Below are 27,772 nucleotides of genomic sequence, written 5' to 3' on the forward strand. Positions count from 1 at the left end.
CACTAACACACTCACACCCGGTCTCAGACACCGTCCATGAACACACTCACTCCCGGGGTCAGACACCATCCAGTAACACACTCACTCTCGGGTTCAGACACCGTCCAGTAACACACTCAGACCCATGGTCAGACATACAGTGAAGCTGCAAACACATCGTCCAGTAACACACTCACATCCAGGGTCAGACACAGTCCAGTAACTCACTCACTCCCGGGGTCAGACACCGTCCAGTAACACACTCACTACCGGGGTCAGACACCGTCCAGTAACACACTCACTCCTGGGTTCAGACACCGTCCAGTAACATAATCACACCCAGTGTCAGACACCGTCCCGTAACACAGTCACTCCCAGGGTCAGACCCCGTCCAGTAACACACTCACTCCCGGCTTCAGACACCGTTCAGTAACACACTCACTCTCGGAGTCAGACACCGTCCAGTAACACGCTCACACACGGGGTCAGACACCATACAGTAACAGACTCACTCCCGAGTTCAGACACTGTCCAGTAACACACTCACACCAGGTGTCCGACACAATCCAGTAACACACTCACACCCGGGGTCAAACAACGTCCAGTAACAGACTCACTCCCAGGGTCAGACACCGTCCAGTAATACACTCACACCCAGGGTCAGACATACAGTGAAGCTGCAAACACATCGTCCAGTAACACACTCACACCCAGTGTCAGACAACGTCCAGTAACACAATCAGACCCATGGTCAGACACCATCCAGTAACACACTCACTTCCAGGGTCAGACACCGTCCAGTAACACACTCACTCCCAGGGTCCGACAACGTCCAGTAACGTACTCACACCCTGGGTCAGACACTGTCCAGTAACTCACTCAGTCCCAGGGTCAAACACTGTCCAGTAACACACTCACACCCGGGGTCAGACACCGTCCAGTTACACACTCACTCCCGGGGTCAGACACAATCCACTAACACATTCACACCCAGTCTCAGACACCGTCCATGAACACACTCACTCCCGGGGTCAGACACCATCGAGTAAAACACTCACACCCAGGGTCAGACACCATCCAGTAACACACTCACTCCCAGGGTCAGACACCATCCATTAACACTCTCACAGCCGGGGTCAGACACCGTCCAGTAACACACTCACTCCCAGGGTCCGACAACGTCCAGTAACGCACTCACACCCTGGGTCAGACACCGTTCAGTAACTCACTCAGTCCCAGGGTCAAACACTGTCCAGTAACACACTCACACCCAGGGTCAGACACCGTCCATTAACACACTCATTCCCGGGGTCAGACACCGTCCAGTAACTCATTCGCTCCCGGGGTCGGACACCATCCAGTAACACACCCACACCCGGGGTCAGACACCATCCAGTAATATACATACTCCCGGGGTCAGGCACCGTCCAGTAACACGCTCACTCCCGGGGTCAGACACTGTCCAGTAACACTCTCACTGCCGGGGTCACACACTGCCCAGTAACAAACTCACACCCGGGGTCAAACACTGTCCAGTAACAGACTCACTCCCGGGGTCAGACACCGTCCAGTAACACACTCACACCCAGGGTCAGACATGGAGTGAAGTTGCAAACACATCGTCCAGTAACACACTCACATCCAGGGTCAGACACAGTCCAGTAACTCATTCACTCCCGGGGTCAGACACAATCCAGTAACGCACTCACTCCCGTGGTCAGACACCGCCCAGTAACACACTCCCTCCCGGGGTCAGACACCGTCCAGTAACACACTCACACCCAGTGTCAGACACCGTCTAGTAACACACTCAGATCCATGGTCAGACACCGTCCAGTAACACACTCACTCCCGGGGTCAGACAGCGCCCAGTAACACACTCACTCCCGGGGTCAGACAGCGCCCAGTAACACACTCACTCCCGGGGTCAGACACAGACTGAAGCTCCCTCCACACCGTCCAGTAACACACTCACACCCAGAGTCAGACATAGAGTGAAACTCCTAACACACCGTCCAGTAACACACTCACACATAGAGTCAGACACCGTCCGGTAACACACTCACTCCCGGGGTCAGACACCGTCCAGTAACACACTCACTCCTGGGTTCAGACACCATCCAGGAACACAATTACTCCCGGGGTCAGACACAGTCCAGTAACACACTCATTCCCGGGGTCTGTCACCAACCAGTATCACACTCACAGCCGGGTCAAACACTGTAATCAACAGTCTCACACCCAGGATCAGACACCGTCCAGTAACACACTCACACCCAGGGTCAGACTCCGTCCAGTAACACAGTCACACCCGGGGTCAGACAGTATCCAGTAGCACACTCACTCCCGGGGTCAGACCCCGTCCAGTAACACACTCACTCTTGTGGTCAGACACCATCCAGAAACACACTCGCTCCCGGGGTCAGGCACCGCCCAATAACACACTCACTACCCGGGTAGACACCGTCCAGTAACACACTCACTCCCGGGGTCAGACACCATCCACTAACACACTCACACCCAGGGTCAGACACCGTCCTGTAACACACTCACACCCGGGGTCAGCCAACGTCCAGTAACACACTCCCTCCCGGGGTCAGACACCGTCCAGTAACACACTCCCTCGCGGGGTCAGACACCGTTCAGTAACACACTCACTCCCGGGGTCAGACACCGTCCAGTAACCCACTCACTCCCAGGGTCAGACACCGTCCAGTAACACACTCACTCTCGGGGTCAGACACTGTCCAGTAACTCCCTGACTCCCGGGGTCAGTCACCATACAGTAACAAACTCACTCCAGGGGTCAGACTCCATCCAGTAACACACTCACTCCCAGGGTCAGTCACTGTCTAGTAACACACTCACTCCTGGGGTCAGACACCGTCCAGTAACACACTCACTCTCGGGGTCAGACACTGTCCAGTAACTCCCTGACTCCCGGGGTCAGTCACCATACAGTAACAAACTCACTCCAGGGGTCAGACTCCATCCAGTAACACACTCACACCCAGCGTCAGACAGCATCCAGTAACTGACACACTCCCGGAGTCAGACACTGTCCAGTAACACACTCACTCCTGGGGTCAGACACCGTCCAGTAACACACTCACGCCCAGGGTCAGACACCGTCCAGTAACACACTCACACTCATGCTCAGACACCTTCCAGTAACACACTCACTCCCGGGGTCAGACACTGTCCAGTAACACACTCACACTTGTGGTCAGACACCGTCCGGTAACACACTCACTCCCAGTGTCGGACACCATCCAGTAACAGACTCTCTCCCGGGGTCAGACACCGTCCAGTAACATACTCACTCTCGGCTTCAGACACCGTCCAGTAACACACTCACCCTCGGGGTCAGACACCGTCCAGTAACACACTCACACTTGTGGTCAGACACCGTCCCGTAACACACTCACTCCCAGTGTCGGACACCATCCAGTAACATACACACTCCTGGGGTCAGACACCGTCCAGTAACTCCCTCACTCCCGGGGTCAGACACCATACAGTAACAGACTCACTCCTGGGGTCAGACACTGTACAGTAACACACTCACTCCCGGGGTTAGACACCGTCCAGTAACACACTCGCACCCAGGGTCAGACACCATCCAGTAACAGACACACTCCCGGGGTCAGACACCGTCCAGTAACACACTCACTCTTGTGGTCAGACACCGTCCAGTAACACACTCACACCCAAGGTCAGACACAGAGTGAAGCTTCTAACACACCGTCCAGTAACACACTCACACTCGGTGTCAGACACCGTTCAGTAACGCACTCACACCCAAGGTCAGACACCGTCCATAAACACACTCACACCCGGGTTCAGACTCCGTCCAGCAACACAATCACTTCCGGGGTCAGACACTGTCCAGTAACACACTCACTCCTGGGGTCAGACACCGTCCAGTAACACACTCATACTCATGCTCAGACACCTTCCAGTAACACACTCACTCCCGGGGTCAGACACTGTCCAGTAACACACTCACACCCGGTTTCAGACTCCGTCCAGTAACACACTCACACCCGGGGTCAGACACAGATTAAAGCTCCCTCTACACCATCCCATCACACGCTCCGGGGGTCAGACACAGTGTGGAGCTATTGGGATTGGGCTGGGAGAATTTTAGTAAATCTGATGCATGAAGTTGGCCAAATACTTTGGAGCAGGTTCGGAGAGTTTCCTGAACTTTTGAGTGAGCGGCTGGCTTGGTGTGAAGGCTCTATTTGTGGAGTTTTTCTTCCAGTTTGGCAGCTTTTGTTGGCGGCTGCTGACTGCGTAGCTTCTCTTTGCGACCGCTGGCAGCTCGTCAGTATGCCTTCTCGATCCGAAGGCCGGGAGAGCAACACCGTTGCTCCCCCTGCTAGCATCGGGGCAACATCCCTTCCTCCTGCCTCGCCGTGTTTCTCATCAGGTGTGGGTATCTCCACCTCTCTCTGCCGGGGGGTTCTTCGGGACCGACGTTGGAATTTCTGTCGCCGTGACAAAAGGTATCGTTGGGAGGTATCGTTGGGCGCTGGGCGGCTTCCTCCTGCCCCAGCAACAACCCCAGCCTCGGACCGAAGTATTTTGTGCCCTGGAATAACTCCGGATCAGTCCGCGGATTAGGACTTGGCTGGGGAAGGCGGTATTTTGGCCGCAGAGAAAGGATTCGGGAAGGCAGTGTTCTATCTGGGTGCTGGTGCACCGGGCTCTCAATAGGGTGATTATGGTCACAGTCACATTTTTTGCAGAAGGAGCTGGTAATAACAAGGTTTTCCTTCCCCATCTAGCCCTCTTGGGACAAGTAAGTTCACGGATCACTGCCATAAAACCGGAGTTTAGGAGACGCACCCTCCTCAGGGTAATCTCTTTCCCGTTCATGCAGGCCGACGTTGAGCCCCGGTTTACTGTCCGGCACCAGGGGGTAGATCACCGGGTGTACTTGGAGCTTTGAGCGCCCGCGGTGCCATGCGCGCGGGGAGGTGGGGCACTTTTGGAGGGATTGTCCCATCACTCGGCCCAAGAAGTTCACCTCTGGCACCGTCGCTCTAGCTTCCCCTGTCCCTGTCCCCGTCTCTTCTCCTGCGTCTGCCCCCGCCGTTCGGGTGGGGGAACTTGAGGCTACATGCAGAGGGGGTGCGGCAGGGACGAGGAGTCGCAGCGGGGAAGGAAGGTGAAGAAGTCCAAATTCCCTAGGAAGAAGGCCCCTGTGTACGCCGAGGTTACGCCCGTCCCTTTGTCCTCGACCAAGGAGCCCGCTTGCCCTGACGCTCATCGGGAGGCACAGGGAAGTGCGCAGGCGGACGGGGCGATGGCAGAACAGACTGATGCTGCACTGGGGACCCCTGTTCCGGGTGTTCTTGTCCCAAGAGGGTAGAGAGTGTAGACGTGGGGGAGTCACGGTGGGCGTGGGATGGGGGAGAGTGGAGGGGGTGTGGAATACAGGTGGAGGTCGATCCCAAACCTGAATCCTTAGATGTAGCCTCGAGAGCTGTGTGGGTGGAGTGTGTGTGCAGGAAGGTGGTGTTGCCCCCTGATCTGGCAACTGAGGCAGCCCTGGAGCCCTCCACCCAGGACTTACTAGTTAGTGCCTCTCTACACTGGATGAGAGCGGCCAGCCACGCTCTCTCTCAGGATAGGGCTCCAGGTGGACCCCGAGAACCGGAGTTGTCAGGGAACACTTGGCCCTGGCTCCTGAGGAGAGAGATGTACTCTCTATATTGACCCCATTAACCCTTCGTTCACAGGGAACTCCTGGGGATGACCCTCCGCTGGTGTTCCTGGGGGTAGGGCTGAGATGAAGTTGGAGTCGGCGGGTATGAGCGATGTACTTGCTGCGTCGTGTGGGTAGGAAGTGCTCCCACCTGCTAGTACACATGGGGAGGGGTGGGGATATGAGGGCTCTATGTGTACTGAGGGGGTGGAGGGAGACCCGTTTGATAGTGAGACGATGGACATCCTTACCGTTCCCGAGGAGTCCTTGTTGATACCCGTTGAAGAGATCAGAGAGTTTATTCTCACCCCTGAGGGTGCGAAGCACCGGCCGAAATTAGCTTCCCTACGCTGGTCTAGCATGCCGAGGTTGGTGAAGTCTCTACGTGTCATTCCCAGACGGAAGGGGAAGTGGAAGAGGAATGCCGTGTCTAGGAAGTATAGGCGACAGCTTAAAACTTCCCTGGATGGCCTGGTGAGAAACCCTCATTCCTTCGAGGGATTGCAGCGTTCGAGCCCGGAGAGCAAAGAGCATTCTTGCTCTTTTTTGGGGGAAGGGAGGGCAGAGAGTGGCTCTGTTCTCACCGGGAAGGGTGCAGGGGTTTAGCGCACTCCCGATACGAAACTCACCGTAACTACTCTCAGTGTGAATAGCAGCAGGGCTTCTTTCCACAATCTCTCAGTCGGGAGAGAAACCCTGCGGTGTGTTTTTGCAGGAAATCCATACCATTCCAGGAGGTGAGTCCACTTGGCTCCTGGAGTGGAGGAAGGGACCCCAGCTCCAACTCTAGTGTGATGCCGATCCTGTTGGACCAAACCTTCATAGAAGTCCAGGATATCGTCCCGGGCGTGCGCCTGGGTGGTGTACCGCTGCACTCCATCAACCTGTATGCCGCTAGGAATGGGGTGATGCAGACCCGCCTGTTCCGTCAGGTGTCCACTCTGCTAAGGTCCATTGACTCTGGGGACTGCGTCGTGCTCGGGGAAGAGTTCAACTGTACCCTCAAGGTGGAGCTCCAGCGCGACCTAGCGTCGGCAAAAACAAGTTAAAGCAGTTAGTGGGCTCCTTTGACTTGGTGGACACCTCGCAGAATCTTCACCCTGACTCTAGCTTCTTCCCGAGAGGGAAAGAGGGGGAGGTTTCTGCATAGACCGCCTCTACGTCTCTCGGGCGTACATCTCCCGCTTGTCGGCGTCTGCTGTGTGGCTGGTATCGTGCTCGGACCATCACCTCGTGTGGATGGAGTTTGCTCCTTCTTACCCTCGGGTGGGATCCGGGCATTGGCACTTTAATAACCAGCTGCTGGAAGACAGCCGATTCCGGGATTCGTTCCGGGCAATCTGGGTCACCTGGAGAGAGAGAGACGGGAGGATTCTGCTCCCCACGGCTACAGTGGGATATGGGCAAAGCCCACATCCGGTTTCTCTATCGGGAGTACGCTAGGGGGTCTACAAAGAGGCAGATTGAGCGTCTGAGATTGAGCGGTTTGAGAGAGAGTTGCTTAACTTTGTCCGGTCTTAGTCCGACCGCTGGAGGCCAACAGTTATGGCAAAAGAATACCAAGAGAAGAATCTCGCACTGAGAGATCTGCAGCTCCAGCTGCAGGATTTGGACCGTGGCTCACCCTTCTTTTACTCGTTCGAGAAGTGGCGAAGAGTCCAAAATCAGGTAGTGGAGTTACTCGCTGCCGATGGCTTGTCCGCCACCGATCCTGATGGAATCTACAAAGAAGTGCGCTCCGTCTGCGGGTCCTTGTTCTCGCCAGACCCATCAAGTGCGGACGGATGCAGTGAAGTCTGGAAAGATTTGCCCAGAAGACGCTCTCATGAAACGGGCAAAGCTAGCTCCAGCTCTTCAGCAAATCCGGAAGGGCAAGTCCCCTGTCCTAGATGGCCTAACCGTTGAGTTCTTTCGGGCTTTCTGGGATGTCCTGGGGAATGACAACCGCCTTGTCCTAGGGGAGAGCATAGTTTCTGCGGAGATGCCCCTTTCAGGGCGGAGAGATGTAATAGCTCTGTTGCCTAAGAAGGGAGACCTCCGCCTGCTAAAGAACTGGCGCGGTGTCTCTATTGTGCGCGGACTACAGGATTTTCGCCCGGGCGATGGCCAGCTGTCTTTGCTCGCTGTTGAGACAGGCGATCCACCCTGACCAATCTTACACAGTCCCGGGCGTCTCCATTCAGGGTGTCTATCTAGTTCGGGACCTGATCCACCTGCTCCAGAAGACTGGGTCCTCGACAGCCTTTCTCTCTCTTAACCAGGAGAAGGCGTTTGACCGGTTGACCACAGTTTCCTGGTGGGCACTAACTGACCTGGCAATCAAAGACATGGCCCAAATGGAGCGCTGGTCAGGCCTTCTCGGAGTGCTTTCCTATCGAGGCAGGGTGGTGGCCTCCATGTTGTGGTACAGGATGGTCACTTTGGCTCCACCTGCCCCCTTTGTCACAAGGATGCAGAGGGAGTTAGTGGACTTCCTCTGAGGTAACAGGAAACACTGGGTGTCTGCAGCAGTCTAGATTCTCCCAATGGGATAGGACGGACAGTTGGCGTCTCTCCATCTCAGGACCGTGCAGAGATTCCTGTATGCCAGCACCCTCCCTGGTGGCACATGTTGGCGACATACTTTCTCCAGAGGGGCTGCTGTCTTCATGAAGAGATGCGATTACCGACAGCAGGGGACAGCCGTATAGTTATGCCCTGCTTCTGTCAGGACCTGCTGAGGGTCTGGAACATGGTTGCCTCAGGCCAGGAACTCCCTCCACTGGCTGAGAGTGGAGTCCCCGCTCTACCCGTGCCCTACCCCAACAGATGTCGGTGCTGCTCAGGTGTGTGGAGTGACTTTGGTTGGGCTCACCTCCACTCTGCCGGAACCGCTTGTCAGCCCCAGTCCCCAGAATCTTATCTGGGAGCCGAGCCAACACAACTTGAGCCATCTCTCATTGACACCCACAATCCCATTTAGGGATGCAAGTAGGAGGTACTGGTATGGGCTGCTGCTCCACACCCTGCACTTCCTTCATCCACCACCCCAACATGCCATGGCGGTCGGTATTTCCATCTGGAAATGAGGGGGGTCCCCATTGAAAGTCCCTTTATGAGGGAGTTCTTCCCATGCACCTTGGGGATCTCGGCTGGAGGGTGCTGCATCGAGCGGTGCCCTGCAATAAGTTCTTTAGTTTGTACAGGGATCTCCCAGCCACATGCCACTTCTGCGGGCTGGAGGAGACGGTTTACCACATGTACATGGAGTGTGTGAGGATGCAGCCCCTTTGTGTATAACTGCGAGGACTGCTCCTTACCTTCTGGTTGCATTAGTAGCACCCTTTTCATATATGGTCATCTAGTAATGAGCGGCAACAAGGAAGGGATGAGGATGTCCTTGTCAACTTACTCCTGGAGCTGGCTGAAACAGCTACCCATGGGTTGTGAAAGTGGCTGGCAGAAGGATCTGCCCGGATGGACTGCCAGGCAATGCTTAGGAGGTATGTCCGTGCGTGGGTAAGCACTGAGAGGGAACAAGTGCTGTCCAGGGCGACCACAGAGGCGATCCAGGACTGTTGGGCTCTGGGGAGGGATTAGCTCCATCATTGATAGAGATGGGAACATTTTTGTTTAATTTAGTTTGACTAGCAATTGTGTTAGTCACTATTTTGTATATATTTGTGGTATTGTATTTGTAATAAAGATAATTTATTAAAAAAAAGAGGATCAGACAAAGTGAAGCTCCCTCCACTCCATCCCATCACACACTCCCAGGGTCAGACAGATTGAAACTCCCACCACACTCTCCTGGGGTCAGACACAAAGTGAAGCTCCCTCCACACTGTCCCCTCACACTCTCCCGGGGTCAGACACAGAGTGAAGCTCCCTCCACACTGTCCCATCACACACTCCTGGGGTCAAACACAGAGTGAATCTCCCTCCACACTGTCCCCTCACACTCTCCCGGGGTCAGACACAGAGTGAAGCTCCCTCCACACCGTTCCCTCACACTCTCCTGGGGTCAGACACAGAGTGAAGCTCCTTCCACACCGTCCCATCACACTCTCCCGGGGTCAGACACAGAGTGTAGCTCCCACAACACCATCCCATCACACACTCCTGGGGTCAGACACAGAGTGAAGCTGGCAGATGTTGATATGAGACAAATGTATTTATCAGATCAGTGAAGACATGAACACAAACTCCATCTAAATAGAAAATATATACTTTAATTACACCTCCTAACCACCCCCCCAAAAAAAACGGACAGCAGCAAACAGGGATTTGATGCTACATCAGTTTGAGATGGTCTCCTTGAGTGCAGAGACAACTCTTTGAGGCCTTGGAATGAAGCAGTAAGAGTGGCCACAGTACAACCACCAGGAACATCTCCAGCCACTCTCCATCTTCACCTTGGCTGCAGAACCATCGGCAACATCTCCAGCTGGCTTCCTCCTATCCAACCACCCTCACCGAGGGTGCAGAACCATCAGGAACGTCTCCAGCCACCCTCTGCCCACCTATCCACCATCACTGTAGGGTGCTGAACCTACAGGATACTCAACTGAGCTGTAGTTTGAGAGGATTGGGAGGAGAGATTGGTTGCCGGCATTCCTGGTAGCACAAGGCAGTTCCTCCTTCTACCTTCCCCTTCCCACCACCAGCTGGAGTTGCAGAACCAAGTCTTCCCATCAAATTGTCAAGATTCACTCTCAATTTGACCCAAACCCTGCCCCCTCTGAAGGGTTTTGAGATCTTTTGGTGTTGCCCCCTCCCCCCCACCCTCTCGAGCTGCCTGCATACTGGATGTGAACAGGAAGCCGTAGAAAGTGGTGGGAGTGAGCCAGTTCCATCATGGATACATCTCTCCCCACCAACCAGGAACATCTACAAGAGGCAGAGACTCACGAAGGTGACATCCATCATCAGACTCTATTTCCCTCCACTAGCACTAATTTTGTACATCAAACTGTTTAGTCTCCTCCACAGGTGCTATGTTCCTCGAGCATTTCATGTATGTTACTAATCTCATGGGGCTTTCTTTGTGTTTGTGGTTCCTGGGAGTTTTGAATAATTTAGCTTATGTTTATAACGTACTGTGCTACTGACTTTCATGGCATTGAGACCCTGGGAACATGAGTCCTTGGCAAAAACTTGAAACTCAAAGGGTGTGTGAAAGAGAGCCACATAATTGATGTGGGAGAGTAAGCAGCTGAAGGGAAGAGCGGCCTCATTGACCTGGGGACTGAGAGAGGGAGGGAGCTGTAGGGTGCACCTGGCTCTTCTGTGCCTACAACCTGCTGTGGTTTGAGGGGAGAGAAGAGGGGTTGGGAAGAGGAGGCAGGTGGAAATGTCCCATCCCCTCCTGGGTAGAAGGAACCCCCAATCCCTCCTGTCTCCCAAACTCTCGTGAGATTGACAGGGAATCCATACTCTGGAGGGGAGCCCATGCTGAGCTTAGGGGGTGTGTTTTAAGTGGGGCTTGAAGTCCCACCAGGGAGGTTGTTTCCCATCTATCTCAACCCCCTCCCAGGATAAGGGCATGGGGGGGCAAGGGAGTCTGAGTATAAGGGTCAGAGATAGGAAGGCAGAAACTGAAGAGGTTCTGCAGATGCTTGAAATCTTGAGCAACACATTGGAGGAACTCAGCAAGTCAAGCAGCATCTGAAAATGAATAAATAGTCGCCCTTTTGGGCCAAAACGCTTCATCAGGACTGGAAAGGGAGGAGAAAAATGCCAGATTAAGAAGGTGAAAGGAGGGGAAGGAGTACAAGATGGAGGGTGATAGGTGACACTATGTGAGGGTGAGTGAGGGAAGGGAATGTATTAAGAATCTGGGAGGTGATAGGTGGAAGAGGCAAAGGGCAAAGAAGGAATCTGATAGGAGAAGACAGTGGATCATGGAAGAAAGGGCACCAGAGGGAGATGATGGGTAGGTGAGGAGAACAGAAGATGTGAGAGGGGAACCAGAAGGGGAATAAGAAAAATCATGAGATGGGAAGATATTTCCTCACCCAGAGGGTTGAGGAGTTTGGGGGAGGGGAGTCTGGAATTCTCTCCCCCACAGAGGGTCCATCACTGAGTTCATTTGGAAGCTGGATGGATGTTCAGGGGAATGGGGATGAGGTAGAAATTCGGCAGTGGTCAGTTGGAACAGTCATGAGGGTCAGAGAAAGAGGAACAAGGGTGGGTTGTCTATCTGCCCTGAGTGGGGAGGAGTGGGGAAAGGGGAGGTCTGAGGGGGAAGGCATTAGGAGACAGGTGGAGTCTCTGAACAACAACACCCATTATTTGACCAGCTTGCTAGAAACCCCCTCTGGAGAAGCCATTCTGCAAATTTTGGAGCTGCTGGTGCTCAGAAGGGAGTATAAGAACCTGACAGTCCCTCAGCAGAGACTCACTGGGCCGGCTGAGATTGACAGAACTGGTGCGGGGATGTGGGGGAAAGAGCTGGCCGCCAGGGTGTGCATTGGTCTGCTGAATGGGTGGAGAAGAGATGGAGGGACCGGAGAAGAGGAAGAGAAAGGTGTCACAATGGGGCCGCTGGTAGCGGACCCAAATGCAAAACACAGACACTGAAGTACGAGGAACAGGACTTGACCAGAGTAGAGACATGGCAGGATACAGACAAGGAGCAGGGACAAGAACGCAGACTTGGGCTAGGACATGGACAAGACAGGGAACTTGGACAAGGAACTATGCACTAGAAGCCTGGGCTTGGGCTCCGAACCAGAGACTGGACAAGGACCCAGAACCTGGCAAGGATATGACATGACTACAGGACGTGGCTGGGGTCTTGAGGCTTGAATCTTGAGTCTTGAGTCTTGAGGCTGGGGTCTTGAGTCTTGGAGACAGGCTGGGGTCCTGAGGCTCGAGCTTGCAGACAGGCTGGGGTCCTGAGGTTCAAGCTTGCAGACAGGCTGGGGTCCTGAGGCTCGAGCTTGCAGATTGGCTGGGGTCCTGAGGCTCGAGCTTGCAGACAGGCTGGGGTCCTGGGTCTTGAGGCTGCAGGCTGGAGTCTTGGGTCTTGAGGCTGCAGGCTGGGGTCCTGGGTCTTGAGGCTGCAGGCTGGGGTCCTGGGTCTTGAGGCTGCAGGCTGGACTCTTGGGTCTTGAGGCTGCAGGCTGGGGTCCTGGGTCTTGAGGCTGCAGGCTGGACTCTTGGGTCTTGAGGCTGCAGGCTGGGGTCCTGGGTCTTGAGGCTGCAGGCTGGACTCTTGGGTCTTGAGGCTGCAGGCTGGGGTCCTGGGTCTTGGAATGCGGTGACTGATAACTCGGAGGCTGGAGTTCGGAGACAGACTGGGAACTGAACATCAACATAGAGCCGGGACTTATCCTTCGAAAAGCCGGGACACCAACATGAGATAGGACAGTACATAGACATGGAGCTGGGACTTATACTTAGACAAGCCAGGACTCAACTTCTTCTCCACACCAAGGTGGGAAAGGACACTCCGTCGGGTAACAGCAGAACGGCCTGACTCACCCAACAGAGGCAAAAACAAGACAAGACAGGTCCCCCCGCAGGGCAACGGCAGAACGGCCTGACTTACTCCACGGAGGCAAGGACAAGACAGATCCCCCTGCAGGGCAAAGGCAGAACGGCCTGACTTACCCCACAGAGGCAAGGACAAGACAGATCCCCCCACCCCGCAGGGCAATGGCAGAACGCCTGACTTACCCCACGGAGGCGAGGTCAAGAAGAGACAAACATCGAAGAATGACAGACAGTTCCATCTCTGCTTCGGGGTTTCTCCGAGTTGCAGTTACGGTCAGCGACCTCGGCTGGCTACGGAAATAGCCGGATCCCTACCAAGCTCAGAGTGGCTGACGGCCACTCAACTGGCCCAGGAAACAGCTGAATCCATACCACAAAGACAGCTCAGACTACTGACAGCAAGGCTCCACGATGGGATTGTTCCCCAACGTGGCCTAAAGATGGCAAGTGGCCGCTCTAGCCTTCCATCAGCAGATTGCTCCCAGAGGATCTTGACAAGACAAACCAGCAGCCCACACTTGACTCCAAGGCCACTTATATTCCAAGCCTCAAGATGGGAATCAGGTGCCTATGATTAACTCAGCCAAAACAAGGGACAGCTGGAAGACCCGGAGTCCTGAGTCCACAAACCGGACCGTGAACCGGAATGCGGACTTCATGGACCAGACCATGACAAAAGGTTGTGGGTCCTCTTGTGCTGAAGTCCACTCAGAGAGTCAGCCGAGAAATAGTCCCACATTTTAATGTGAAGGGTTGTCGGGGAACCTCTGCGGCCCAGTCATATGTAGCAGGCATACAGGTAGGTCTCCTCCAGCCTCCACTCTGGGGGTACCTCCTCGGGCTTGTGTGACTTGATGTGCTTCTGCATGGAGGCGAGGCTAGAACAATACAGGCGGCAGATGGTGCACTGGTAGGGCAGGGCGCCGTTGTGGGTCCTCAGGTGCTTGATCATGGCCGAATAGTCACGAGAGCGCTGGCGGCATAGCTTACACTCAAAAGGCTTCTCACCTGGATGGTAAAAGACAGGATAGTTACACTCTCTCTCACACACACACACACACACACACACTCACTCACTCCTGGGGTTAGGCATCGGAGAACCTCTGGGTTCTCGGGTCAACTTCCAGTTCTCATCACTGGCATGTATCATACTATACAGCCCTTCAGCCCATCTCTTCCATGTCAAACAAAGTGCCTGCCCAAGTTAGAAACACACGAGATGCTGCTGATGCTGGAAATGCACAGTAACACGCACAAAATGCTGGAGAAACTCAGCACGAAAGACAACACCTATGGAAGGGAATAAACAGTTCACTGGAGTGCTGGAGGCTGAGGGGTGACCAAATGAGGCTTACAAGAAGCATAGACAGAGTAAACGGGGTTAAAATGGGAAGTCACGGTGCAGCTGTATAAGACGCTGGTTTAGGCTGCAATTGATGAGTAGTTTTGGTCACTCCAAGGATGTCGAGACTTTGGAGAAAGTGCAGAAGAGGCTCTCCAGGGTGCTGGCTGGATTAGAGGGTGTGAGCTGTAGAGGAAAAGTTGGACAAATTTGGGTTGTTTTCTCTGGAACAGCTGAGGCTAAGTGAAGACCTGATAGGAGTTTATAAGATTATGAGAGGCAGAAATAGACTCTACGGTCCTGATGAAGGGTCTTGGCTAAAATTGTCAATTGTTTTGAGGCATAATAAGATTAGGAATAGTCAGCATGGCTTTGTCAAAAGCAGGTCATACCTTACGAGCCTGATTGAATTTTTTCAGGGTGTGACGAAACACATTGATGAAGGAAGAGCAGTAGATGTACTGTATATGGATTTTAGCAAGGCATTTGATAAGGTACTCTTTGCAAGGCTTATTGAGAAAGTAAGGAGACATGGGATCCAAAGGGACATTGCTTTATGGATCCAGAAATGGCTTGCCCACAGAAGGTAAAGAGTGGTTGTAGACGGGTCATATTCTGCTTGGAGGTCGGTGACCAGTGGTGTGACTCGGATATGTTCTGGGACCCCTTCTCTTCGTGATTTTTATAAATGATCTGGATGAGGAAGTGGAGGGATGGGTTAGTAAATTTGCTGATGACACAAAGATTGCAGGTGTTGTGGATAGTGTAGAGGGCTGTCAGAGGTTACACTGGGACACTGATAGGATGCAAAACTGGGCTGAGAAGTGGCAGATGGAGTTCAACCCAGATAAGTTTGAGGTGGTTCATTTTGGTAGGTCAAATATGATGGCAGAATATAGTATTAATAGTAAGACTCTTTGCAGTGTGGAGGATCAGAGGGATCTTGGGGTCCAAGTCCATAGGACACTCAAAGCTGCTGCGCAGGTTGACTCTGTGGTTAAGAAGGCCATCAATCGTGGGATTGAGTTTAAGAGTCAAGAGATAATGTTGCAGCTATATAGGACCCTGTTTAGACCTCACTTGGAGTACTGTGCTCAGTTCTGGTTGCCTCATCACAGGAAGGATGTGGAAACCATAGAAAGGGTGCAGAGGAGATTTATAAGGATGTTCAAGCAACATACATAAAAATGTTGGTGAACGCAGCAGGCCAGGCAGCATCTATAGGAAGAGGTACAGTCGACGTTTCGGGCCAAGCCTGGGCTGCTGCGTTCACCAGTATTTTTATGTGGGTTGCTTGAAATTCCAGCATCTGCAGATTTCCTCATGTTTGTGTTTATAAGGATGTTGCCTGGATTTGGGAGCATACCATATGAGAAAAGGTTGAGTGAACTCAGCCTTCTCTCCTTGGAGTGACAGAGGATGAGAGGTGACCTGATAGAAGTGTACAAGATGATTAGAGGCATTGATCGTGTGGATAGTCGGAGGCTTTTTCCCGGGGTGAAATGGCTAGCATGAGAGGGCACAGTTTTAAGGTGCTTGGAATTAGGTACAGAGGAGATGTCAGGGGTAAGTTTTTTATGCAGAGAGTGGTGAGTGCGTGGAATGGGCTGCCAGCAACGATGGTGGAGGCGGATGAGGGAGACTCCTGGATAGGTACATGGAGCTTAGAAAAATAGAAAATTAGAAAAATAGAGGGCTATGGATAACCCTAGGTAATTTCTAAGTAAGGACATGTGGGCCAAAGAGCCTGTATTGTGCTGTAGGTTTTCTACATTTCTGTGTTTATTCTCCTCCAGAGATGCTGACTGACTTGATGAGTTCCTCCACGTGTTTGTGTTTTGTATGTGTTGCTGAAGATTTCCAGCGTCTGCAGAATCGCGGGTGTATGCTGGACTTGGCTAAGGTAGCCATTCAGGGGTCCAAGACCCCTCATCAGGACTTTGAGTTATCTGAGTTGGTCCACTTTGTCTTCACTTGACCCATGGTCTTCTAAACCTTTCCCAACATATAACATCATAATCAGGCTTGTTATTACTGACATGTTTTGCAGCAGTTTTCCAGTACAAAACTATGTTACAATACAAAATGTAAAATATTATAAATATTAAATATGTTAAGATGTCTTGCAATGGTACCTGCCTCTACCACATCCTCTGGCAGCTCGTTCCACAACCCACCGCCTTCTGGGTGGAGAAGTCGCCTGAGGCCAGCTTTTAAATCTTTACCCTCTCACCTAAACTGGATTTATAAAGCTCTCTAAGGTCACCTTCACTCCTAGGAAAACTGTCTCAGCTTGTCCAGTCTCTCCTCCAGTTCTGGTAACATCCTCGTGAATCTTTCCTGTACCCTCTCCAGATTAATGTCATCCTTCCTAGAGCTGGGTGACCAGAACTGCACGCGATATTCCAAGTACAACATCTTGTAAGGTGACAAGATTCTGTACTCAGTGCCTTCACTGATGAAGGCCTATGTGCCAAACTCCTTTCTCACCACTTTGCCCACCTACATCACCACTTTCAAGGAACCACGTACCTGAACCCCTGGGTCCCTCTGTTCCCAGGGCTCTGCTGCTCACAGTGCAAGTCCTGACCCGGTTTAACTTCACAAAATACAACCCCTCACATTTGTCTGAGTTAAATTCCACCGACCAATCTTTGGCCCACTTCCCCAGCTGATCGAGGTCTGGTTGTAACCTCAGACAACATTCCTCACCGTTCATCACACCATCAATTTTGGTGTCATCCACAAGCTTACTAACAATGGCACCTACTTTCACATCCAAATCGTTAATCCAGATGACAGATACAACAGCAGTCCCAACATCAATCCCTGCTCAAGCCTCAAGAGTGGAAAAACTCCTCACTATCACTAAACTTTACACTGTCGATGAATGAAAAATGGAGGACTATGTTGGAGGGAAGGATTAGATTGATCTTGGAGTAGGGTAACATCGTGGGCCGAAGTGCCTGTACTGTGATATACTGTTCTAGGTTCTACTGTATGTAGCATCCTCTGACCCCCCCCACCACCACCAAGACCATTCTGTATCTAATTGGCCAGCTCACCCTGGATCCCATGTGATCCCACCTTGAAGACTAGCCTACCCTGTGGGAACTTGTCAAAAGCTTTGCAGAAATCCATGTAGACAGTGTCTACAGTCCTGCCTTCATCAGTCCTCTTAGTCATGTCCTTTTAAAGAGGATATTAAGAGGAATAGGTAGAGTGGACAGCCAGAGCCTCTTCCCTAGGGCACCACTGCTCAATACAAGAGGACTTGGCTTTAAGGTAAGGGGTGGGAAGTTCAAGGGGGATATTAGAGGAAGGTTTTTTACTCAGAGTGGTTGGTACGTGGAATGCACTGCCTGAGTCAGTGGTGGAGGCAGATACACTCGTGAAGTTTAAGAGACTACTAGACAGGTATATGGAGGAATTTAAGGTGGGGGGTTATATGGGAGGCAGGGTTAGAGGGTTGGCACAACATTGTGGGCCGAAGGGCCTGTACTGTGCAGTACTATTGTATGTTCTATGTTCTATATGTTCTAAAACAAAACTCAAATTCTTGAGACACAACTTCCAGTACACAAACTTATGCTGATTGTCCCGAATCAGTCCCTGTCTCTCAGATTCCTTTCAAGTAACTTTCCCACAATGCGTATTACTCACACTGTCTTGTAGTTCCTGGCTGGTCTTGCAGCCCTTCTTTTATTTATTAAGACCCAGCATGGAACAGGCCCTTTGAACCACACCATCCAGCATCCCCTGATGAACCCTAGCCTAATCATGGGACAATTTACAATGCCCAATTAATCTACTAACCAGACTGTCTTTGGACTGTGGGAGAAAACCAGAGCACTCAGAGGAGACCCACACATTCCACAGGGAGGATGTATAGACTCTTAAAGATGACATCGGAACTGAACTCTGAACTCTGACAGCCCGTCGCGCTAACCACTATGCTACCATGCATGGTGCCTTTATTCTTAAACAAAGGCATAACATTAGTAACCCTCTGGTCGTCCATCACCTCACCCATGGCTAATGATAATACAAATGTCTCTGTAGTTCATTCCCCGGTGTCCCTCAAGGTCTGAAGTCAGGCCCCATGGATATGTGTGAGTCCAGGCATGGCTGGAGAAGGACTGTGCGATATCTGCTGGCTGGCTGAAGGTGTTCTGGGACTGGTGGACAGCGTGAGGGCCTGGAGTGTACTCTGAATGTGGAGGAGACTTGGTTCTCCAGCAGCTACCACTAGGTGGCAATGCTGACGCACAGCAGGGTTCCTACCATTCAGTGAAATGCATTGCAACACACACAAAATGCTGGAGGAACTCAGCAGACCAGGCAGCATCGATGGAGAAGAGTACAGTCGACATTTCGGGCCAAAATCCTTCAGCAGGACTCAGCTTGTACTCTTTTTCATTGATGGTGCCTGGCCTGCTGAGATCCTCTGATATTTTGTGTGTGTTGCTTGGATTTCCAGTATCTGCAGATTTTCCCTTGTCATTGAAACGCATTGTTGGTGTTGATGATCATCACAGTCCGAGGACGTACTGGGCAGCCCACCAGTGCCTCCATGCATCTGGCACCAACATAGCAGGCCCACAACTCACTGAACCTAATGCGGGCAAGGATGTACCCTGGGAGGTGTCAATCAGGCAGAACCTGTGAACGCCCACCACATAGACCCGTGAATGACCACTCCGTCCAGAAGTAGGAGCAAAACACCAATTGATTCACCGTCCCGTCCCCCACACTGAAGGTCAGGAGCGCATGGCTGAAGTGCAGATAGAACCTGAGGAGCCATGCCACGGCAGCATAGCAGTTAGCATAGCCTAACGCTTCCTTTCCTTTCCTGCCACCGTCCGTGAGGAGTTGTATGTCCTCCCCATGACAGCGTGGGTTTCCTGCCGATGCTCCAGTTTCCCCTCACATCCCAAAGACGTACCAGTTAGGAATACTGAGTTGAGGGTCGGCTGTGTTGGCACCAGAATCATGGTGAAACTTGTGGCAAAATGACGCATTTCATTGTATTTTTCAATGTTTTGAGGTATTTATGACAAATGAAGCTAATCTTTAATCTGGATCCACAGCTTCTCACGCTTCATAAATTACATGGGACACAGACACCTCTCGGCCAAAGAAATGGTAGGAGTCCAGTGATAAATCCTCCTCGCCCACTGTACCTAGGTACACAGCAAAATAACACCACCAATCCCACAACGGGATAAATCTCGTCCACTGTATCTGGGGTACCGGCACTCATGTGGCATGTAAAAGAGCGACTGCCCCTCCTCTCTGACCACCACCACCCCCCCCCCCCCGTCCTCCCTCACCAGTGTGGATCCTGAGGTGCGTCTCCAGCTGGTGCTTTAGGCTGAACCGCTTGTGGCAGTGGCTGCACCGGAAGGGTTTCTCGCTCTGCTGAGTCCGCCGATTTCCGCCGGGCGGCTCCCCGTGGTGGAAGCGATGGGGGCAGCAGGCGCAGACCTGTGGAGGGTCTCCTGAGGGAGAGAGTGAGGCAAGAGTTTCTCGGTATTATTTATTTAATTATTTGTTTGTAACTATTATTATTGTTGTATTTGCACTATTTCTCATTTTTTTGCACATTGGTTGTTTGTCAGTCTTTGTGTGTAGTTTTTCACTGATTCTGTTGTATTTCTTCATTCTATTGTTCTTCATTCTTCATTCAAGAGAATGAATCTCAGGGTAGTATATGGAGGGAGGGAGTGGGGAGGCAAAAGGGTGGTGAGGGAAGAAGGTGGAGAGGGTGGAGGCAGGGAGAGGGTAGGGGGAAGAGGGTGGGGGAGGGTGGAGGTGGGAGAGGCGAGGGGGTGGAGAACTCTGTCGGCGTTTCCCGCCGTCTTGAGAAAGAAGCCGACCATATGACCCCTTAGCATTACAGTGGGCTGTTTCTTTTTTCTAATTGTGTTGTTTCTTATAAAAGTTATTTTTCTTGTGAATTCTGCTTATCTGGCACTCTGGCCTGTGTTGCTACAGCAAGTAAGTTTTTCATTGCACCTGTGCATACGTGGACTCGTGTGTGACAATCAACTCCTCTTTAACTTACTCTACTGTGGGATCCCCCCCTCCCTTGCCAGCTCTTGCTCCCCCCATTTCTCCATCTTTTTACACTGGCTGTCCTGCACTGACTCTCTCCAGCCCAATGAAGAATGTCATCCTGAAATGTCAATTGTTCACAGAGGATGCCTGACCCACTATGTTCCTCAAGAACTTTGTACATTGCTCCAGATTCCAGCATCTGCACTGCCTTGTGCCTCCATAAAATAAAGGAGCTGAATTAGGACATTTGGCCCATCGAGTATGCTCCATCATTCAATAATTAATCCATCATCTTCTTCCTTTAATGCACCCAATGACTTGGCTGTACCTCCCTCTGAGGCATTAAATTCCACAGATTCACCACCCTCTGGCTAAAGAAATTCTCCCTCATCTCAGTTCTAAAGGGACTTCCTTATATTCTGAGGCTGTGTGCTCAGATCCCAGACTCTCCCACTATAGGAAACATCCTCTCCATTTCTGCTCTGTCCAGGCCTTTCAATATGCGGGTGGTGTCAATGAGATTTCTTCCCCATTCATCTTTCTGAACCATCTTGCTGTTATAATACATTTATGTATTTTAAGGCAAAACTCTATCACTATAAAATACAACAAGATAAGTCAAATCAATGACTGTGCTCTTGTCAATATGCCAACTTACAACAGAACTTTATTGCTGTTAATCAGCCAGCAATTGTACTGCCCTAAATTAGACCTAAGCTGTTAGACTTGTTAGCGCCCTGCTGCCAACTAGCTCACATGTATACCCTGTCAGAATGCCCTGTAGCACCCTCCAACCCCAACTCAGCCTGACACCCCAACTCACAGACACACTCTCATCCTGCACTGGTCACTTCTCATTTATTACTGGGGTTGAATGGGTTCTGGGAACAGTCATGATGGAATGATGGAGCAGGCTGAATGGGCTGAATGGCCTAATTCTGCCCCTATGTCATATGGTCTATGGTCTAATGGTATATTGGTGTTGTTTCATACATTTACATGACTGCTAGTTTTATTTTAATACTGCCAATGACATTATACTGTCATACATAAACATGCATCTTGCAATTAATGTCAACCTGTCTATCTTCAGGCCATGCCACCCAGGGACTTGTGCTAATACTATTTGTGACTGTATGTGCTGTGTGTGAATGTATGTGACCGTACGTACTGTGTCACTGTGTGTACCGTACGCGCTCTGGGACACCGCATCAGCTGTGTGTCCATATGGCTTATGTTGTGCCCCTTGACCCCAGAGGAACAATGTTTCATTTAGCTGTGTAGAATTGGATGACAATTAAATTTAAACAAAAAATTTGATCTTTTGGATGAACTAGAACTGACACTTCACATGCAAGTTCTGGAAGAAAATTTATCGAATTGCTAATTTGATTAACTTTTGAGTCACAGTCCGCTGGAGAATAGGAATTTGAAGTTCAAGTTTACTGTCATTCAACAGTACACATTTATACAGTTAAACAAAACAACATTCCCCGGGACCAAGGTGCACAACACAGTACATTAACACATAAAATAATATTAGCAAAAAAAAGGTGTTTTATAGATGTACAAGTTGACATAAAGTGTATAAGTGACATAGTTAAACGTATAACAGTATTACTGTTACTGGTGCTGCACTGGGTGATAGCAGAAGTCTCACATTTAAAACATTTTCTGTTAATTGCTTTTCCCTCATATTACCTCAAAGGATCTACACAGACAGCTTGCTAAACAAATCTTTTTCATTCGACCTTGATACATGTTGCAATAATAAACCAATTTAACTCACCGTGCTGAATACAATGCCATATCAAACCAATCCCTTCTTCCTGCACAGTGTCCACATCCATCCATTCACTATGTATCCATGTGTCTATCTTTAAAACATCTCTGTTGGATCTGCCTCCACCATGACCCCAGCAGCACATTCCAGGCATTCACCAATCTCTGTGTAAAAAAACTCTTCCCTGAACATCTCCTTTGAACTTTCCCCTTCCCTCATTAACCCTGTGCCCTCTGGTTTTTGACATTACAACCCTAGTGAAATGGATACCAGTTGTCTACTCTATTTCTTCCTCACAAAATCTTATAAACTTCTATCAGTTCTCCCCTCAGCCTCTGGAAAAAACAATCTCAAATTTACTTGACCACTCCTTATAGGCCATACACTCTAATCCAGGTGAACATCTTCTGCACGCTCTCCAAAGCCTCCACATCCTTCCTGTACCACACAGACACACAATGCTGGAGGAACTCAGCAAGTCAGGCAGCATCTACGGAAAGGAACGAAGAATTGATGTTTTGGGGCTTGGCTCTTTGACAGGCCAGAAAAGCAAGGGGGTCAGAAGCCAGAATGAAAAAGGTGGGGGGAGAGAAGGAGAGTAAACTGGCAGATGATGGGTAAGAGGGAGGGTAGGTGGGTGGCAGAAACGTTTACTGTTTTTGCTTTTCCCTTGTACTACCTCAGAGCACTGACCCCAGAGGAACAATGTTTCGTTTAGCTGTGTAGAATTGGATGACAATTAAATTTAAACAAAAAATTTGATCTTTTGGATGAACTAGAACTGACACTTCACATGCAAGTGAATGGATCTATATGAACAGTATGCAAAACGAAGTGACAGCAAAAAACCAAGACAGCAGACTGTGTAGAGAATGGGCTGGCAGACAGGATTGGGTCAAAAGTGAGTTCGTTGTCATACGCATAGGTGAAATGAAAACTGCCTTGGTAAAGCAGCCAAGGACCCCACCCTAGACATCCTCTCTTCTCCCCTTTCGCACCAGATACAAAAGCCTGAAGGCACGTACCACCAGGCTCAAGGACAGCTTCTATCCTGTTGCTATGTGACTATTGAATGGTTTCCTAGTAAGTAAGGAAAATTCTTGACCTCACAACCTACCTTGTTGTGCTCCTTGCACCTTATTGCCCACCTGCACTTTCCCCATAACTGTAATACTTTATGTTTGGTTATTTTGTTTTCCCCTTTGTATCACCTCACTGCCACGAAGCACCGTTGCAATGAAATGAGCTGTCCAATTGGCAAAGCATGTACCTCGGTACGTGTGAAAACACACACAAAATGCTGGAGGAACTCAGCAGGTCTGGCACCATCTGTGAAGGGGTATAAACAGTCCACATTTCAGGCCAAGATCCTTCCTCAGGATTGAAAAAGAAGGGCGAAGAACCCAGAATAAGGAGGTGAGGAGAGTGGAAGGAGTACAAGCTAGTAGGTCACAGCTGAGACCAGGTGAGGGGGTAAGGTGGGTGGGGATGATGGGAGAAACTGGGAGGTGAGAGGTGGGAGAGGTAAAGGGCCAAAGAAGAAGTAATCTGATAGGAGAGGAGACTAGATCATGGGAGAAAGGGAAGGAGAAGGGCATCAGAGGGAGGTGATGGGCAGTTGAGGACAAGAGAAGGGATAAGAGGGAAAACAGATGGGGAGTGGAAACAGAGAGAAATGGGAGAGGGGAGAAGTTACAGGAAGTTAAAGAAACTGATGTTCGTACCATCACACCAATTTACCCGACTTCAAGGTTGAGAGTGCCGGTATAGAGAGGAGAGAGGGAGTGCTGAGAAGACATTCTGGTCTTGGTCACGAGGTGGCTTTCAACCCAAACAATCAATAATTCCTATCCTCCCACAGAAGTGCCCAACATGCTGAGTTCCTTGTTTGGTGTCGAGGTTGCACCTTCTGCAGCCTCTCATGTCTCCATAACCTTTGCAAAGTTACATGAATATTCTGGATAACCAAGAACTTACTGTTTTATGATGGAGTATACTCTCAGGGGTCACTTTATTAGTTACCTCCTGTACCTAATAAAGTGGTCACTGAGTATGTATCTGTGGTCATCCACTGCTGTAGCCCATCCACCTCGAGGTTTGACGGGTTGAGCATTCAAGGATGCTTTTCTGCACACCACTATTACACCATTCTCTCTAGAGAATGTTGTGCATGAAAATCCGAGGAGATCAGCAGTTTCTGAGATACTCAAGCCACAGTGTCTTGGACCAACAATCAAAGTCAAAGTCACTTAGATCACATTTCTTCCCCATTCAGATGTTTAGTCTGAGCAACTGAACCACTTGACCAAGTAGGCATGTTTTCAGGCATGGAGTTGCTGCCACATGATTGGATGATTAGATATTTGCATTAACGAGCAGGTGTACAGGTGCACCTAATAAAGAGGCCACAAGAGTATTTTTCTGAAAGAGAATATTTCTTACCTGTATGTGACTTTAAGTGATGTTTCAATGCTGTGGGGCTGGGGAAGGGGCGGTTACATTCACTACAAGTGTAGGTGCTGGCCTCACTATGAGTGCCCAGGGGCTGCAGTGTGGCAGACTGTGTCTCCAAACCTTTGTGGTACAGCAAGCACAGGGGCACCTGCTCATTCCCTGTGAGAAAGCAAAAGAAAAGACTGTGAGGCACAGAGTGAAGCTCCCTCCACACTGTCCCATCACACACTCCCGGGGTCAGACACAGAGTGAAGCTCCCTCCACACTGCCCCATCCACACTCCCGGGGTCAGACACAGAGTGAAGCTCCCTCCACACTGTCCCATCACACACTCCCGGGGTCAGACACAGAGTGAAGCTCCCTCCACACTGCCCCATCCACACTCCCGGGGTCAGACACAGAGTGAAGCTCCCTCCACACTGCCCCATCCACGCTCCCGGGGTCAGACACAGAGTGAAGCTTCCTCCACACTGACCCATCACACACTCCCGGGGTCAGACACAGAGTGAAGCTCCCTCCACACTGCCCCATCCACACTCCTGGGGTCAGACACAGAGTGAAGCTCCCTCCACACCGTCCCATCGCACACTACCGGGGTCAGACACAGAGTGAAGCTCCCTCCACACTGTCCCATCACATGCTCCCAGGGTCAGACACAGAGTGAAGCTCCCTCCACACTGTCCCATTGCACGCTCCCGGGGTCAGACACAGAGTGAAGCTCCCTCCACACTGTCCCATCACACGCTCCCAGGGTCAGACACAGAGTGAAGCTCCCTCCACACTGTCCGATCGCATGCTCCCGGGGTCAGACACAGAGTGAAGCTCCCTCCACACTGTCCCATCACACGCTCCCAGGGTCAGACACAGAGTGAAGCTCCCTCCACACAGTCCCATCACACGCTCCCAGGGTCAGACACAGAGTGAAGCTCCCTCCACACCATCCCATCACACACTCCCGGGGTCAGACACAGAGTGAAGCTCCCTCCACACAGTCCCATCACACACTCCCGGGGTCAGACACAGAGCGAAGCTCCCTCCACACCGTCCCATCACACACTCCCGGGGTCAGACACAGAGCGAAGCTCCCTCCACACTGTCCCATCACACACTCCCGGGGTCAGGCACAGAGCGAAGCTCCCTCCACACCGTCCCATCACACACTCCCGGGGTCAGGCACAGAGCAAAGTTCCCTCCACACCGTCCCATCACACACTCCCGGGGTCAGACACAGAGCGAAGCTCCCTCCACACCGTCCCATCACACAATCCCAGGGTCAGGCACAGAGCGAAGTTCCCTCCACACTTTCCCATCACACACTCCTGGGATCAGACACAGAGTGAAGCTCCCTCCACACCTTCCCATCACACACTCCCAGGGTCAGACACAGAGTGAATCTCCCTCCACACCGTCCCATCAGACACTCCCAGGGTCAGACACAGAGTGAATCTCCCTCCACACTGTGATATCACACACTCCTGGAGTCAGACACAAAGTGAAGCTCCCTCCACACCATCAAATCACACACTCCTGCAATCAGACACAGGGTGAAGTTCATTCGACACCATCCCATCACCCACTCCCAGGGTCAGACACAGAGTGAATCTCCCTCCACACCGTCCCATCAGACACTTCCAGGGTCAGACACAGAGTGAATCTCCCTCCACACTGTGATATCACACACTCCTGGAGTCAGACACAAAGTGAAGCTCCCTCCACACCATCAAATCACACACTCCTGCAATCAGACACAGGGTGAAGTTCATTCGACACCATCCCATCACACACTCCTGGAGTCAGACATAGAGTGAAGTTCACTCCACACTGTCCCATCACGCAAACCCAGAGCTATGCATCACTGGATTGTTTGGGAAGGTTCAGACACTGAGCAAAATACCGGGGGGGGCGACAGGGAAGGAATGCTATATGGAACATAACACAGCCCACAATGTTGTTCTGACCGTTTAACAACTCTGAACAATGTTCTCTAACTACCACTAATGCCCCACCTCCCCTTCGTACCCCATCCGTTATTTATTTATATACACACATTCTTTTTCTCCCTCTGTCCCTCTCACTATACCCCTTGCCCATCCTCTGGGTTTTCCCCCCTCCCCCTTTTCCTTCTCCCTGGGCCTCCTGTCCCATGATCCTCTCATATCCCCTTTGCCAATCACCTGTCCAGCTCTTGGCTCCATCCCTCCCCCTCCTGTCTTCTCCTATCATTTTGGATCTCCCCCTCCCCCTCCCACTTTCAAATCTCTTACTCACTCTTCCTTCAGTTAGTCCTGACGAAGGGTCTCGGCCTGAAACGTCGACTGTACCTCTTCCTACAGATGCTGCCTGGCCTGCTGCGTTCACCAGCAACTTTGATGTGTGTTGCTTAACTCTCATAGTCATCCATTTTTCTTTCACCTATGTGCTTATTGAAGAGTCTTTTAAATATCCCTAATGTATCTGCCCGTGTATTCACCCCTGGCAGAATGTTCCATACACCCAATGTGTGTAGAAAAATCTCTCTTTGACATCCCTGCTATACTTTCCCCGAATTAACATAAAATGATGCCCCCTCATATTAGCCATTTCCACCCTGGATAAAAATCCACTGACCTGTGGTTCTCTGCTCGGAACTATTACAGAGATGGGAGCAGGACCCAGGCTGTGATGAGAAACATTTGACACATACGCTGCTCTTACTGTCCCTATCAGAGTTTTGATCGGTGATATTATACATTCAACCAATTGCTTGAGGTGTTTGCAAAACAGGAAAAGCAAAATAATACAGATCGTTATCGCAGACAAAGTGGGCAACCTGTCACACGGCACTGCCGACTGCCTGGTGGGGGGGGGAGGAATGGAGAGACAGTGAGGAGCACGGGGGTGGCGGGAGGGTGTGAGAGACAGGTAGAATGACATGATTTTTGGAGGAGTTGTGGTGGGCAGAGATCGTGGATGGGGAAAA

General features: G+C 51.1%; 2 protein-coding genes across 3 annotated transcripts in view; one reads left to right on the forward strand and one right to left on the reverse strand.

The window, feature by feature from the left end:
* Nucleotides 1-9,886: 9,886 nt before the first annotated feature.
* Nucleotides 9,887-27,772, reverse strand: part of LOC140201681 (uncharacterized) — a 38,466-nt gene continuing 20,580 nt past the window's right edge. The window contains exons 4-6 of the mRNA XM_072266202.1: nucleotides 24,802-24,972; nucleotides 19,850-20,017; nucleotides 9,887-14,182 (exon numbers count right to left, since the gene is read on the reverse strand). Of these exons, the coding sequence (XP_072122303.1) occupies nucleotides 13,953-14,182; nucleotides 19,850-20,017; nucleotides 24,802-24,972 (569 nt within the window). The 3' untranslated portion in view covers nucleotides 9,887-13,952. The remainder of the gene's footprint in view (nucleotides 14,183-19,849; nucleotides 20,018-24,801; nucleotides 24,973-27,772) is intronic.
* The window catches only part of psenen (presenilin enhancer, gamma-secretase subunit), a 68,153-nt gene continuing 60,335 nt past the window's right edge, over nucleotides 19,955-27,772 (forward strand). The window contains exon 1 of one of the 2 annotated variants that reach the window (XM_072266204.1): nucleotides 19,955-20,048. The gene's annotated coding sequence lies outside the window, so the exon portion shown is untranslated. The remainder of the gene's footprint in view (nucleotides 20,049-27,772) is intronic. The other variant, XM_072266208.1, reaches the window with a different exon arrangement.

Source organism: Mobula birostris, chromosome 8, assembly GCF_030028105.1.
Source record: "Mobula birostris isolate sMobBir1 chromosome 8, sMobBir1.hap1, whole genome shotgun sequence".
Classification (NCBI taxonomy): Eukaryota; Metazoa; Chordata; class Chondrichthyes; order Myliobatiformes; family Myliobatidae; genus Mobula; species Mobula birostris.